This window comes from Marmota monax, unplaced genomic scaffold (genome assembly GCF_021218885.2).
Source record: "Marmota monax isolate L192 unplaced genomic scaffold, Marmota_monax_Labrador192_F-V1.1 WCK01_AAM20220418_F8-fsc00055, whole genome shotgun sequence".
NCBI lineage: Eukaryota > Metazoa > Chordata > Mammalia > Rodentia > Sciuridae > Marmota > Marmota monax.
In genome coordinates, this window is record NW_026695205.1 from 10,368,771 (window position 1) to 10,384,680 (window position 15,910).

At 52.9% G+C, this 15,910-nt stretch overlaps 1 protein-coding gene across 1 annotated transcript in view; it reads right to left on the bottom strand.

Annotated features, from left to right (window-relative positions):
- The window catches only part of Styxl2 (serine/threonine/tyrosine interacting like 2), a 31,534-nt gene that overhangs the window by 14,813 nt on the left and 811 nt on the right, over positions 1-15,910 (bottom strand). The window contains exons 2-3 of the mRNA XM_046430221.2: positions 15,374-15,498; positions 232-326 (exon numbers count right to left, since the gene is read on the bottom strand). Coding sequence (XP_046286177.1) covers positions 232-326; positions 15,374-15,483 — 205 coding nt within the window. The 5' untranslated portion in view covers positions 15,484-15,498. The remainder of the gene's footprint in view (positions 1-231; positions 327-15,373; positions 15,499-15,910) is intronic.

The window sequence follows — 15,910 nt, forward strand, 5'->3', positions numbered from 1 at the left end:
TCTCCTATAAGCCACCCGCCCACGACTCTTGAAGCCAACCAAAACGGCTCAACAGGAGGCCGGGGGCAGCTTGGGGCTGCCTCCCCACAGCCAAGGAGAACTGCTGACCTCCTCCCTCCCATCAGAGTTGACAGTGGCTCTGGCAGCTCTGCCCTCTTCACACTGCCCTCCTGAATGGACAGGCCAGGGCCCCCCATGTGGGTCCCCCCCGCCCAGGGCCCACCACGTCACCTTCACTGATGATCTGTTTGGCCGCCACAGCCGAGGAAAGGTGAATGGGCTCCATGAAAATGCTCTCCGTCTCTGCGTCCGAGACCATCGAGAACCTGAAAGAGGGGGACATGCAGGTGAGGCGACCCTGCGCAGCTCTGAGGGAGGCCGCTGTTGGCAGAGGCGCAGCCTGGACCTGGAATGAGCACCACCGGGGAGCCGCGAGCTGCGGAGGAAAGGCCGCTGGGCCTCAGGAACTGCAGAACACGCACTGCCCACGGCCGTGTCCTGGAGCCTGGCGGAGGTTGCAGCCCTGCTGTGGGGGAGGAGTGCACCCGGGGCTGGGGGACCCACCCTGACGCCACCTCGCTCTCTTAGAGTCCAGAGGTTCTTTCCCGTCTTGTCCTCTGCGGTCAACACTGCAGGGTGACCTGTCGGGGCCTTACAGGGGTCTGCTGGCTGGTTGGCGGGGAGGCTGCGGCCATCCCCTCGGTTCCTGGGTGGTCTCCCGGTCCCGAGGGGGTGGGTAATAATGAAGCCCTGGCACAGGCCAGGTGAAATGCCAAGGGTCAGACTGAGCCCAGGGGTGCCCTCCAGTAACTTGGAGAAATGTCAAGGCTGTTTTCCAAAAGAACTTCAGTGCAGGTACCAAAAGGGACCCCTGAGGAGCGTGGGGAGAGACAAGGTTAGGACCACTGCGGGTCCCTGCGGACTCTCTCTGCCTTCTATGTGTTGGATGAGCTTTGGTGTGCGTGTGTGTGTGCTGGGTTTCTTAATCTTTCCTTCAGGACCAGAGAAGTGGGAAGATTTAGTGGATACCATTTCTGAGTGCCTTCTATGAATTTAATTCTGACAAATCCCCCACAGAGTAGGTTTTACGATTCCCACTTTACAGATAAAGAAACAGGGGGCAGGTCTTGGGTGAAAACACAGGGCACTCCTGCTCCATGTCCTGCTGGAATCTCTTCACCACAACACACTGACACCCTCAGGTCAGAACAGAGAAGTGAGACCACTTGCTCAGAGAGCAACCTGAGCCCCAAGGCCCCATACAGATGTCGGCACAGAAAAGTACTTTAAAATACTTGCTGAGAGTGTGGGCCGGCTGATGGGGCTCAGTCAAGTTGAGTCAAGTTGAGTCCAGATAATTGAACAAAGCCAACTCGGGCTAAGATGAATTAGAATGGAGTTTTTTTGAGCTCATCAGCAGAACAGCTGCCTTGAAGTGAGTGTGTGCAACACGAGGGTGCACCCTCGGGAGATGGGTGCGCCTGGCACCCTCAAGGCTAAGGAGAAAGAAAGCGCCTTTGCCAGGGGAGAGCAGTAGCCTGCGGTTGTCCCCAGGATGCGGCCACACCTGTCCCTGCAGTTGGGGGGACAGCACAACGTGACCTTATCATCCAAAGTAACCAAGACTGCGTGGTACTTGTTTAAAACTCAACACACAGACCAACGGAACAAAATGGAGAGCCTAGAAATTAATCCACACGGATAAATCTGCTGCCAACTGACTCTCAGTAAAGGAGCCAATAAATGCATGGGAGAAAGGACAGCCTCTTTAGTGTGACTGCTTCCTCAGTTTCTTTCCAGAAAGTTCGTATTTTGGGAACATAAAAATGCTATCTATTTTTGTATGTTAATGTTGTATCCTGGGTCCTCACTGAATGCATTTATCAGTTCTAATAGTTCAGGTGGGGTCTATAGGTTTTTCTAGGTGTAGAATCATGCCACCTGCAGACAGGGATAATTTGACTCCTTCCTACTTGTATTCTTTTATTTCTTGTTCTAGCCTACTGGCTCTGGCTCAGACCTCCAGCACCATGCTGAATCCCAGTCATGGAAGTGGGTGCCCTTGTCTCCTTCCAGGTCTGAGAGGAAATGCCACAGCTTTTCTCTGCTCCAACGGCGCTGTGTGGGTTTATCACATACAGCTTTTGTTCTGTTGAGGTTCGGTTCTCCTATGCCTAATTCAGAGTGTTGATCATGAAGAGCTGTTGAATTTTATTAAACGCTTTTCTGCATCTATTGAGAAGATCGTTTGCACTCCGTCCTTCATTCTTTTGCTGCGATGCATTCTATTTACTGATGAGTCATGTCTGTCCCTCCTGGAATCCCCAGGACACACCGCTCTTGACCACGTGCTGTTGGGTTCAACTTGCTGGTGTTTCTGAGCACTTCTGCATCACTCACGTCTGTGGAGTTTGTGGCTGTGTCCTTGTCTGGTTTTGGTATCAGGGTAATATTGGCCTGGGAAAAATGAGTTTGGAAGAGCTCCTCCCTTTCATTTTTTTGCAATAGTTTGAGAAGAACTGGTGTTAGTTCTTTAAAAGTTTGGTAGAACTAAGCAATGAAACCACTCATCTCAGGCTTTTCTTTGTGGGGAGACTTTTCATGACTGAGTCAGTATTATTCCTCATTATTTGTTCTGTTCAGGTTTTCTGTCTTCATGGTTCAATTGTGGTGGTTGTATTTGTACAGAAATGTACCCATTTCCTCTAGATTTCCCAATTTGTTAATGTACAGGTGCTCACAACAATCCCCGGTGACCCTCAGAGTCCTGTGCTACCCGATGTCACGCCTCCTTTGAAAGTTTCCTGGTTTTCTTTACTTGGTCTTCTCTCTTTTAGGAGAGTCAAACTAAAGGTTGGGTGATTTTATGTTTTTGACAAACAACTCTTCATTTTGTTAACCTTTTGTATTTTCTATCTCTGTTTTATTTATTTATACTCTTCACTTTGTTATTCCTTTCCTTCTATTAATTTTAAGTTTGATTTGTTCTTGCTTTTCTAGTTCCACGAGCTGCATCATTAGGTTTCTTATTTGAGATTTTTTAAATAATAGGTTCTTATTGCTGTAAACTCCCCTCTTAGTACAGCTTTCGTTGGGTCCCACGGGTTTTAGTATATCGTGTTTTCATTTTCATTTGTTTCAATAATTCTTTCTCTGAGCTTCTTTGATGACCTATTATTTACTCAATGGCACGTTGTCTAGTTTCCATGAATTTGAACAGTTTCTAAAGTTCTCTTGTTGATTTCTGGTTCAGTCCTCTGGTCAGCGAAGGTAACTGAAGGCTTGGTTGGATCGGTGGCCTGGGCTGCTGAGCCATCGGGTCTGCCCTAGAAGCGCTCCATGTGCTGACGGGAAGTGCGTCCACTGCTGTTGGATGAAATGCCCCGGGAAGGTCTCTTAGTCCATTTGCTCCTGTGTTTTGTGTTGGATTTTAGTACTGATGAAAGGGAGTGTTGAAGTTCTGTACTGGAGCCCACCTCTCCCTCTGGACCTAATGACATTTGCTTTATGAAATTGGGTGCCTCAGCATTACGTGCTTGCACATTGACAATTCTTATTCCTCTCCTTGAATTGATCTCTTACTTTTCTCTTTTTCCAGTGTTGGACTTGGAGTCTGGGGTGATCGTAGTGGGTCTTGCTCTTGGGTTCCATTTTGGAGGCGTGCCTCTCCCATTCCCTCCCTCCCATCTCTGGTCTTGACTGGTGAAGTGGCTTTCTCTATGCAGCCTGTGGTCCGGTCTTTTTTAGAATTCATCCAAGCAGTCTGTCTGTTAATTGAAGAATTCCGCCATCTGCATGGCAGGCGGCTGTTGATGGGTAAAGATTTACTCCTGCTGTTTGTTGATTTTCCTCTGGAGGTTTTGAATTTCCTTCCTTTCTCTCTCTCTCTTTGGGGTTTTCTGTGTTGATAAGGTTTGGTTCTTTTTCTCCTGTTCATCTGCTTTCCTGGTGGGTTTTGCACTTTGGTAGCTTCGTGTTGTAGGGGTCTTCCTAGATGTCAGACTCCCTTCAGCATCTTCCACACGCCAGTCTGGTGGCGACAAATTCCCTCCGTTTGGGTTTGTCTTAGAAAGCCCTAATTCCTCTTCCTTACTAAAGTCTGGCTGCTCTGGAGGTTGGCAGATGTTTTTTTCAGAACTTCAAATATTTCATCCCGTTTCCTCTAGGCCTGTGCGTTTTCTGCTGAGAAACCTGCTGTTAGTCTAATGGTGGTTCTCTAATGTGACCTGAAGCTTTTCTTTGCTGTTTTCAGAGTTCCCTGCATGTCCAGATCTTCCCACAATTTGGGAATTTTCCAGCTTTTATCTCACTGACTAAGTTTCCCTGCCTTTCCCCTTCTCTTTCAGAACACCCGTAATTCTAATATTTGTTTGAAAGTTTCCTGTAAGTCTCAAAGTGCCCCCAACTTTTATTTATTTACTTATGGGACTCTTTGAGTTTAGGAATTCCTTGGTCTCCTCTGTAGCCAAGGGCCTCGCCGTGGTCCTGCCTGGCTCCCTGGGTCTTCAGTTCCAGGTGGCTGTTAGCTTCTTTTCTGTGACCTCTCTCTGCCGGATTTCTCATGTATGTTGGAGATTGTTTCCCAGTGTTGTCGAGCTGTCTGTCTGTCTGTCTGTGTCCTAGTGTCTCCCAGAGCTTCCTTAGAACAACTCTGCTGAATTTGTACTCAAGTGTCACAGGGATCCCCCCCCCCCAGTGTCTGCTGCTGGAGTTAGTGTCCTGTGCGGCTGCCATGTCACCTGCTTCTCTGCACTTCCTGTGACCTGTGTGGATGTCTGCACGTGGGGTGGGTCTGTTATCTCTGCCAACTAACTGTACAGGTGGGTTTCACAGTAAAAATCGGTCCTGGAGCAGTGTGTGGGGTCAGTAGGCAGGCTTCTTCAGTCTCTGTGTAGCTTCTTCAGCTGTCATTGATGGCATGGCGTCCTTGATTGACATGGTGCATGTGGCAGCAGGGTTGGAGAGCCTATCCATTGCTGCAGGCCACACAGGGGTGGCGCATACAGCAGTGGGGTGGGTGTCCTCTTCACGTCCACCCCAATGTGCTCAGGCAGATACAGGGCAACAGTGGTGTGATGGTCAGCCTTTGGGGGCCGTGTGGGCGTGAGGCCCTGGAGTGAGCCTGGGCAGGATGCGCGCCAGTCTGCAGGCCGTGCAGGGTGGGGCTGCTCCCCCGAGCCCTGGCAGGTGGGGTGCAGCCTGCATGCAGTGGGTGCCTACGTGGTGCAGAGTCACCTGTCAGTCTCTGGAGGCTGTGTGGAGTGAGCCACTCCAGCGTGGGGGCGGGGGGTGAGGTACAACTTGCATGGAGGTGGGGCAGGGTGCCTGGGTGGCCGGCGCGTACCTGTAAGTCTCTGGTGGCTGCATGCCGGTGGCAATGTGCCTGTGTGATGGGGTGCAGCACACGCAGCACATGCCTGGCAGGCCCTACACACTGTGTGTAAGTCAGGCCGCGGCCACGGCCCGGGACGGCACAGCAGAGGGTGGGCAGGACCAGGTGGGCACGACCCAGCAGCCTGCAGCACGGCCCTGTGGGGGAGGTGCAGGGTGAGTGGGTGCCCTTCTGGAGCAGTGATGGGGCTAACTCCATAACACCCTTGTGGGGCTTGGGGCCAGGAGGGTGCAGGATTGCCCAGCAGGGGAACCCGAGGTAGCCCTGGTGCCAGGTGGACGGCTGCAGGCCTCCCTGTGTACATTTTCCCCATTATGAAAGGACTTTCTTTGGTTCAAACTGATCCTGATTGGGACAAGGGGTGGTCTCTGCAGCACTTTGTCCCCTCTTCCCTAAGCCATCTGGAGTCACCACGTTCCGCAGCACCCCATTCTGTCCATGCTGCGTGCAGAGTTCTCCCCTGAACATTCCAGCCAGAGGGTAGCTGTTCGCTCTCGGATTGTCACTCTTTTGGGGGAGGTGGCTTGCCCAGACCTCACACAGCCATCTCGGTCTCCCTGAGCTCGGGTTCCCTGCCTGGCTCTTGGCACTGTCCCTGAAGTCCACTCCCAGCCTATGCAGGGCAAGGGCTGGCCTCCCTGCCACAGTCAGCCCTGTGAGGAGCCTCTCAGGCAGAGCCCCGCGTTTCCGACCACCTGATGCCTGTGAAAGAGACAAGCCGCCCAGTGAAGTCCTGTCCAAATTCCCGATCCACAAAACGGAGAAAAATAAGTGGATGATTTTCAGTCACTAAGTTTTGGGATCGTTCATTAAGTCCCAGTAAATCAAGGGAGCGGTGTTACTCCTGGGGCTATGCTGTGAACTCTGGGCAGGTGCAGGGCCTTGTCCCGCCTGAGAGTGACAGAGTCAGGGAGCCTGATCAAGGCCGGCCGGCCAGTCTGCTGAGGCTGGGAAGTAGCCACAAGACCACGCCAACATGGCCAGCAGAGCCTGCTCTGGACTGCCCTGTGTACCAAGCCTGCTCCAAAGAGCCACGCCCCACAGGGCCGTCAGCACCTCAAGTTTAGTACTATTGTGAGTCATATTTCCATATTAAGGGATTTTTAAATTTCATGTATTAACATTGCTTACCTTACTATTAATAAAATATGAGTCCTTGCATGTGCTAAGGGTCAGTATCATGTAAATTGAGGTTTGGGGCAAAACCACCCTGAGAATCTTGGGGCTGCACTCGGACTGAGGCTTTGAAGAGCCACTCCTCTCTCCCCCTCTCTCCCCCTGGGCAGCCTCCTTTGTTCCTCTGTGGGCCTCCAGGGCCCTGCATTCCAAAAAGGATTTCTCAGATGTGTGAGCAGTGTTCCAAGCACTGGCACAGACTGAAGGTGTGCAGAACAGCCCCACAGGAGCTCGGCGGGTGGTGCTGCCCCATCCTGGCTTGGGATCATCTACTCCCTCTCCCTAAACACACCCACCTCGAATTGTGAGGATTTGGCTTTAGGTGAAAATCCTCAGGATTGAGATTATTTTGCAAAATATACCTAAACTCTGAGGCTATGGGTTTGATAGGGGAGAATTTGAAGTTAAAATTTGAAAACAGAAATGACTGAGAAACATTTCCCTTCTCGTGGGTGTAAAGACGAAACTTCTCAAATCTGAGAAAGCACACGTGAACTCTACCCAGTACGATTTTAGAAGGTGGCAGATTTGTCGTTGAGAAATGGGGACGGAGAAGAGTAATGAGCGAGTGTGGAATGTGGATCATGAATATTTTCACGAGTCACTGCCACGAGGGAAGACGTAAGCCTGGTCGTCATAAATTGTTCAGCCCGACACCGTTTACTAAGTCTAATAAAGAGGGCTGTGTCCGTCGGACCCCAGAGGACCCTGTTTTCTGCAGAGAAGCAGGATGGCAGAAAAAGAACGAGGAAGGAGCAGCCCGAGAAGCTGTGCCCGGTGGGGGGTACTGGCAAGCCTGGTAAAATGGCAGCCCTAGGGGTCGTGACCTACGGCCCCACCTGTGCCCCAGCCACACACCTGAGATGGACTCTCGGGTCATGGGAAGGCCGCAGGGGCTGCTGTTGAAGCAGATGGGAGGGGAAGGAGGACCTAGGATGGAGACAGGCCTCCTCGCAGGATGGGGGGGGGGCAGCAGCTAAACGCCCACAGGTGAGTCTCCCGGGGAGCAGGACGGACGTCCCAACCCAGGCAGGACCCGGGCAGCCCTCTTCATGCCTGTGCTTCTCAGAACGGCAGGCTGGGCCCAGTCCTGCATCAACAGACGGTGCCACTGTCTGGGAAAGGAAGAACGAAGGGAGGGAGGAGGAGGGAGAAAAGAGAGAGGGAGGACAGTACCACTCCCGGGAGGGATGAGTAGAGCTCGGACACACACTCCAAGAGGCCTGTCCTCCTGCAGAGTACAGCCAGCAGAGTTGGGAAGCCCCTGCTTTCAACCACTTGCCAGGCTGCGCAGAAACAGAATGGAGCGGACTGGGGTCCTTCCCAGATGCCCAACCGCCAATCGCTTCCAGTCCAGCAGGCCCTGGGACCTGAGTGGAGACAGAGGCCCGAGAGGGGGCATCTTTTCTGATTTGGCTTTTGTGAGCTCAGGTTTCTGAGTGCCTTCTAATCTCCAAGTGTGCAGGACTTCAGAGGAAATGACCACACACAGGCGAAGCTCAGGCACTGAGGAAGGAACGGAGTCAGTAACTAGAGAAAAATGATTTTTAGCAGGCAGTTTCCAGCTCGCTCAGCGAACAGGACGAGGTGGAGAAATCTTCATGGAAAAAAATGTAAGAGAAACGGGAGGCCCAAGGAAGCAGTGTGGACACCCTGAAATCACGCTTCCTTCCCCCACTCCTCCATGGCAGCTGGACACTGGGAAGGACAGCCGCACAGTCAGGAGCTTCCTGGAGGTCGAGGGGCACGTGCTGTCCAGGAGGAGCCCGGCCAGATCACCAGGGAGGGCTACAGTCTGGGGATCCAAAGCCAGGGCTGGGTGTCGATTTAAAAGGCACAAAGGGACACAGAAAAAGAATTCTTCAGATCAGAAACAAGAGAAGGAGAGTGAAATCCCTGTTCCCTGTTTTAGGAAGGAGGAGGAGCCTGGTCATCACCAAGGAGGCGGCTGCAGTCAGAGCTGGTTGGCACAGAAGCCTGCCATGCTCAGGCTGCCTCTGTCTGGGTACCTGGGCAGGCCTGCTGCAGGTGACGGGCAAGGGACAGCCCTGCCAAGTCGTCCCACAGGGCAGAGGGGTTTGCATTTGAGTGTTAACTCACACTCACCTGGGGAAATTGCCTGGCCAGGAGGTGGAAAACTAGCTGCAGGATTGGACTCCCAGAGCCTCGCTCAGGCAAACATGAAGCCTGACACGTCCAGCCACTGACTACGCACTTGCCCAGGTTTTCATTCACCCTAGGACGAGATTTACAGAGGAGGCTTGAGACGTTAAGACCCCGGTCAGGACGGCAAGCAGGCCTCATCCCTGACTGATCTACTTAGTCGTCAGCTATTTGGAGCACCTGGTGAAGTCTCAAGGCCCGCTCCCCTTCCACGGGAAGGCGCACGTCAGCTCTCCTGTGACTGGGGCTAGGGCTGCGGTGGGTGAATGGTGGGCCTCCACACTGGTGCATCTCCGGGGCCTATGAACGCAAAGTTTTTAAAAGGATCACTGCTGATGTGACGAAGCTAAAATCCTGAGATGAGATCACCCTAGATTTGGGTGGGCTCCAAAGTCAAGTGTCCTTATAAGAGAAGGGAAGAAGACAGAGCAGGTGGGGACAGAGACTGGAATGCGGCCCACAGACAACGTAAGCTGGGAGGAGAGGGAGACCTCTCCCCTGGGGCCTTCAGAGGGCATGTGGCTCTGCTGCTACTTTGACTGAACTGCTGCCCTCCCAGACAGTGACACAGTGAACTTATGACGCTTTTAAGCAAGGTAGTTTGTGGCTATGTGCTCATCAGCCCTAGGCAACCAGAACGAGAGCCATCAGTCTGCAGGCGAAGCGCTTGCTGACTTGGTGTGACCTGAGTTTACAAGGATCCGAGCCTCTAGCTAAAGCGATAAAGCAAGAGGACGGGATTTCAGGGACCTGCCAACCACAGGGAGCACTCTTTGGGGTGGCACCAGTAGAATAAGTGGCCCTGCATTGCTGAGAAGACAGTATTTGCTTTGGCAGAATGAGATAAAGGCGACGTATTAACTAGCGCTCGTGGGACTCTGGTTGAATAAAACTCCCTCGACATTGGGAGTCCTGAGAGTGAGTGGTAATCAGAGAGCCTTCGTGGGAGGGAAAAGGGACAGGACCGCCATCTGTCTGTCGAATACCTAACGTGCCTTTGGACAGGCGCATGGTTTGGTCTCTACCTCAGGGTAGAGCGAGTATTCCGAGGCTGTGATTCAATCAGCTACGCGCGCTCTGGTGGCCAGGAGCAGATCTGACCTCAGCCTTGGTCTCAGTTCCACCAGGAAGTTCCCCCCACACCATGCTGCTTCCTCCAGGAGGGCTTCACTGATTGTTCTATGACTGTTTCTCAAAGTGAATTATACTTGAGGCAAATTGATATACAAACCCACACCGATTTTAAATGTACCGCCGTTGAGTTTTAACACACATATTTACCTGTGACACATCACCAAATCCAGGTTGTGACCCATCTGTCAACCCACGGTGTTATCTCGAGCCTCTGTTCCCCTTTCCCTGCCTGCCTGGTGTCCCCCAGGTGACTGTGACCTGCTGTCTGTCGCTGGAGAGATCAGCTTGCATTTTCTAGCATTTTATGTGAACAGAGCCCTGTAGCATGGCCTTCTCTGCTGTGCTCACGGGCACGGCCACTTTAGGGTCACCCCCGGGGCTGAAGCGGCACTGCACCCTTTGACAGCTCTGCTGTCTTTCCATGTGGACAGCCGTTCCCTGGCTGATGGACACCTGGGTTGTCCCCAGTTTCTGGGCAATTGTAGATACGGCTGCTATGAACCTCCATGCACAAGTCCTTCTGTGAACAGAGGCCTTCACGTCTCTAACTTTGTGAGACGCTGACAGTTTGTAAAACAGTGGCACCATCTTATCTTCCCACCAGCAAGAAGAGATTACTTCAGCTACTTCGTATTCTCAGTCTTCTTAATTTTTAATCCTATTTTAGTACTCTAATTAATATATAATGGCAATTTGTTGTGGCTTTAATTTGGATTTCTCCAATGCTTAAGGATTTTGAGCATATTTTTCATATAGTTGTTTACTGTCCACGTGTCTTCTTCACTGAAGAATGTGTTCAAAAGTTTGTCTATTTTTAAATTGTGTTGTTTTCTTATTAGGTTTTGATATCTGATTTTTAAAAAAATCTGGAATAAAAATTCGTTATCAGATATTTACAAATATTTTCTCCAGTCTGAGGGTTGTCTTTTCATTTCAAACACTGGAAATCCACCCACAAGGAGTCCGTTTGGGTTGGCCTCTGTGTAATGGAGGGGGCCTCATCTACTCAAGCTCAGAAGCCTGTGCAGTACCCACGCCGGTAATCCCAGCAACTCAGGAGGCTGAGGCAGGAAGATCGGAGGTTCAAGGCCAGCCTGAGCAACAGAGTGAGCCACTGTCTCAAAATGAAAACCCAAACGGCCTGGGGATGTAGCTCAGTGGTAGGAAACAATGAATCAAAAAAGCCCCTGCAGCTGTGACATTTATCCTAGGATCCCATGATGACACTGTGGGGAGAGATGCTCAGGAAGTGTCCTCAGATCTTCCCTGAAGTGACTGCTGGAAGGCTTCGTGCCCAGTGCCACTGGGACATCTCCATTAACCAGCGCTTCTGTCCCAGGGCAGGGCAACTGTGTGAAGCCAGGTGATTGGCAGACTGCTCTCCTGCCCCTCCCCCCGTGACTCTTGCCCCGCCCGACTCTTGCAGTGCACTCACCATGTCCTTCCCCACCAATTGCTCTCAGGGCTAGTCTCACCAGGGACAGGTGGCTCATCGCATGCATATTCCCAGGGGAATTACTCAAGAATCTATGCCATTGAATTTATCTTTCCACGTCCATGGGCAGCCACATCCTTGGCAAGGGCACGTGGCATGACTCCTGGTCAGTGCATGCCGGAGCAGCCTGCTGGGCCAGGGCTCAGCTGTCCTCAACTTCAGTAGCAACTGTGAAACCTGGTGTCCGAGCCCCTGTCACCGGCAGCGACTGGGAGTCCTATAGCCTCGCAGTGCTAGAGTGACTGTTGTCACTCTTCAGTCTTAGGTATGCTGGTGGCATAAAGTGGTTCCGATTTGTGATTTACTGTTAATCTTTTTTTCCTGTTTTTATTGATTTCCACCTTGATTTTCCCATGGTCAGAGAAGTTTGTGGATCTATGTATTGCCCAGTATATGATCCATTTTGGTAAATGCTCCACACACCTGTGATCAGAACCTGTCCCCTGCAGTTGCTGGGCACACACTCTATCCGTGCCGGCCAGGCTAGTTTCTTTATTGTTTGTTCAGACTTTCTGTATTTTTCTCGGGATGGGCGCTCACAGTGTTGCCCAGGCTGGGCTGGAGCTTGTGACCCTCCTGCCTCAGCCTCCCGAGGCCCTCACAGGTATTCACCGATCTTCTATATTCTTAGTGATTTTTAAAAATATATACTTGACTAAAGCTGCAGACTTTGATTTTTTCCTGAGTCTGCTGGTTTTTGCTGTGTGAATCCTGAGGATGTCATTAGATCACAGATATCTAAAACGATGCTCTTCCATCCCTGTGAAAGGTCCCTCTCTGTGTCCAGGGACGCTTGCCCTAACATCTGCTCTCGGTGCCGCCTCGCTGGATGGCCTTCTGCTGGTGATTACAGTCGGGGCAACTTGGGCTTTCCACTGGCCGCAAAGTGCCCATCCCACTGCTCTCTCTTCTGTGACCCTGGCACCTCCTCCGACAGGTAGACAGGGGGAGTCTGTGGTCCTCCCCTGGGACCATGTGGACCCTGTGGCGGTGGAGCACAGCAGAAGTGCCACTGTGCGACTGCTGAGTCTAGACCACGCACAGCCGATGCCCTGTGGCCCGTTCTTTCGGACGCAGCCCTTGGATCAGCAGTGTGCTCTGAGGCAGCCCAGAGTGACCGCCGTGGAAAGGCCATCCTCGGGATTCGGGCCAACAGCCCTGGTGAGTCATAACACAGACTGCCCATCGTCCAGAGAGGCCTCTGTGGTCCCAGCCCCCAGCTCTTGGGTGACCCTCAGCCTAGAGTCACCCTTGAGATCCTCCCATTTGAGGTCTCACAACCTACAGCAGACACTAGCTGGCCAATGTGCCTTGTCCAGGGGCCTCATGGTGACTGCGGAGGGCGGCTGTTCTGTATCACTGAACTGTGAAGTCACAACAGGGACTGAAACCCTGCAGCATAAGTTTCCCACTCTCCATGATCTTTGTGTCCCTTTATTTTTGAGGCATAACTCTTATAAATGGCAGGTAGGTTTTTATAGAAAAAATGGAGCCAGACAATCTTCCGCTGTTGATTGGAGTACTTAGTCTATCCAAGTGTAAGGTCATGCCTTATGTGTCTGGGTTTAAATCTACTTCCCATCTTCTCCTTATTCTTTGTCCTGCTCTTTCTGCATTCTTCTCCTCTTTCTCTTTCCTTCTTCGGGTTGATTGTGTTCCACTGTGTGTCTTCCCTGACTAGGGATATGACAGATTGCACCTGCTGCAAACCTTTCAGCAGTCACACTGGAAATTGCAATGTGCACTCTGGATGTTCACCCACATCTACCGCTTCAGGTGCCTTTCAAGATAACTGTCAGTAACCGACAAGGAAGAAAGGGCTGAGACCTGTATCCAGACACACCTCTGGAGCACACTGCTGATCCAAGGGCTGCGTCCGAAAGAACGGGCCACAGGGCATCGGCTGTGCGTGGTCTAGACTCAGCAGTCGCACAGTGGCACTTCTGCTGTGCTCCACCGCCACAGGGTCCACATGGTCCCAGGGGAGGACCACAGACTCCCCCTGTCTACCCTGTGCTCCTGACACACGGAGTTCTCTGGCCTACAGAGTCAGATACCTATTCAGTTTTGGAAACGATCATGTTTTCAAAGAAACCTTGCGCTTTAAAAAGGCCTCAGGTGGCACAAGCCTTAAAGCAGCTCCGAGCCCTAGACTTCCACAAGCAGGACACGGTCTGCAAAGGCCGCTCTGCCTGCAGGAAGACCTGCCCTCCCACCCACTTCAGCTGGATCCCTGGAGGATAATGGACCAGGAAATGGAGCTGTGGTCAAAGAGAATGACAGGAGGCCGAAGTCCCCCAGAGAGCCACATTGGGCTGAACCTAGGAAATGCCCACCAATCACGGATAGGATGGGAGATTTCTTAGCAGTTGTAGGTTGGACCATGGGTGCTATGCTCAGGCCTTTGAAGGGGTCAAGCAGCAGCCCTACCTGGGAATTGGGCTGTCCCTCTTGGGGGCCAGGGAGTGTCCTGTGGGTGGAGGAGCAACACAGAAGGCTGCCCAGAGGGGAGGGGTGCTACGGCAGAGCAAAGACACTGTGAATCAGCAAACTCCTTCCCTCCTGTTCCTGGGCCACGGACCTTATTTCCCATCCCCCCTTACAAAAAAAAAACCACGTGGCCTCATGGGGTTTGGAGTTTGGTGGATGGAATATGCTGAGAAGGGACGTGGCCTTTTGCAGACTTGGCCCATAAAAGCCACCCGGGATAGTCTCTGTGGTCTCCCATCTTGTGATGTGGGTGGGCACAGTGACCTTAGATTCCTTGCTTCAAAACAGCGGCCCACAAGGCAGAAGGAGCTCCGTGCCCGGCTCTCTTGGGCCCCTGATTTGGAACTTATTAGAGTGAGAAAGAGACACCCTTGACCAGGAAGGCTGGCATGAGCCAGGGACACAGAGCGTCTCACCCCAGCCACACAGCTGCTCCACCCTCTGGGGCCCGAGAGGGAGGGGATGCTCCGAGTCCCTCCATGCTGATGGGAACATGGTGCTGAATTAAAGGAGCTGTCTGCCAGCTCCATTTGGCAAAGAGCCTTGGCCAGAGAGTGGGGAGCACCTGCCCTGCTCCCGCTCTCTCCAGCAGGGAGGCCTCTGGAACCCCAGGACGCAGGGACCAGCAAGACCCAGGAGGGCTGAGAAGCCTGAGGCAGGCGAATCAGAGACACTCGGACGCCGCCACCTGGAGGTGCTCTAGTTGGGCCTTTCCTTCCCCTTTCGAGACAAGAAGATGCGGGCTCCAGAATCTAGTGGACTGTCACTCTGACTTGGTGTCAGAGCTGCGATCGGGGCTTGGCTCTGCCGTCATTCATGGCAGAAGGGGATGGACAGGCGCACACACTACTATTTGAGCAGGCGACGAAGCACGGCACTTCTTTAGTCTCATGGTTTTTCTTAAACATTCATGCAAATTTGTCATTCTACACCATCACATCTCCTCCATGCTTTCAGTGGAAAAGAAAGCTTTAAATCACTTGTCGCAGAGCCAGGCGGCCTTCCCAGGAAGACGCGTGTTTATCACGCTTGGCACCCTGCCACTCGGCCCCCGGCACGCTTATCTCCAGTTTGAAGGGTTCCTCACAGAGGCAGAGCTATTTTCGTGTGGGCCTCTGCCTCTCCTGATCCCTTCTCCCACCCTCCTCACCCCCAGCCCCACTGTCCTCACCCCCCGCCCCACCACCCTCCTCCCAGCCCCACCCACTGAATCCAGCCTGCAGGGCAGACCTGCCAGATCCCTACCCACCTGCATGGTCTGGGCCTGCAGAGCCCCTTCGGGAAGCCTCCGCTGGCCCTTCAAAGGCCACTTGTCCCTTCCCCTGCCCACTCTCCCTGTGCCCTAGAGGGTGCTATTTGGACCCACATGCCACACTGCCGTCAGCTGGCTCGTACGTTTGCCTCCTTCTCAGAGGAGGACACACAGAGCCCTCGATGTTGGCGACTGCACTAGCTCAGGGGCTGGCCGTGTGCTCCCGGCCCTATTCCTCCCGCTGTGCCCTGGCCCCTCCCTGACCACTTACTGGCTGGGGGAGGGACTGCGGAGGTAGTGGGCTTGCACCGCCCGCACGGTGGCTCCGTCCTCCTCATCTGGGACCACCTGCTCTTCCTCTGGGTCCCCACCGGATGCCATGTCAGCCACCAGCTCCTGCCAGGCAGGGGAAAAGGTGGTTAGAACCAGGTTCCAAGGCTTGGGGGGGGGGGAGTGCGAGAAATGTCACCTTGGTGGAACTGGGAATGGGAAGGTCACTGCCTGCTGATACCCAGGGCGTAAAGCCGGTGTGGACAACTCCATCAGGTCTCCAGAGAGTGCCCGGGCCGTGTTCACAGCCACCTGCAGACCTGGTGCTGAAGAAGGGCCGACTGGGTCCCTTCCACAGGACCAGCCAGGGCAGTGAGGGGAACCGACTCCACCGTAACTGTAGCCACGCAGGCCCAAGGACAGTCAAATCCCCAGACGAGATGTTCTGTTGAATGGTAGGGTGCTCCGCGTGTGCCATGGCGCCAGCCCCTCCACACACACACACACACACACGCTCACACACACACACTCATACACA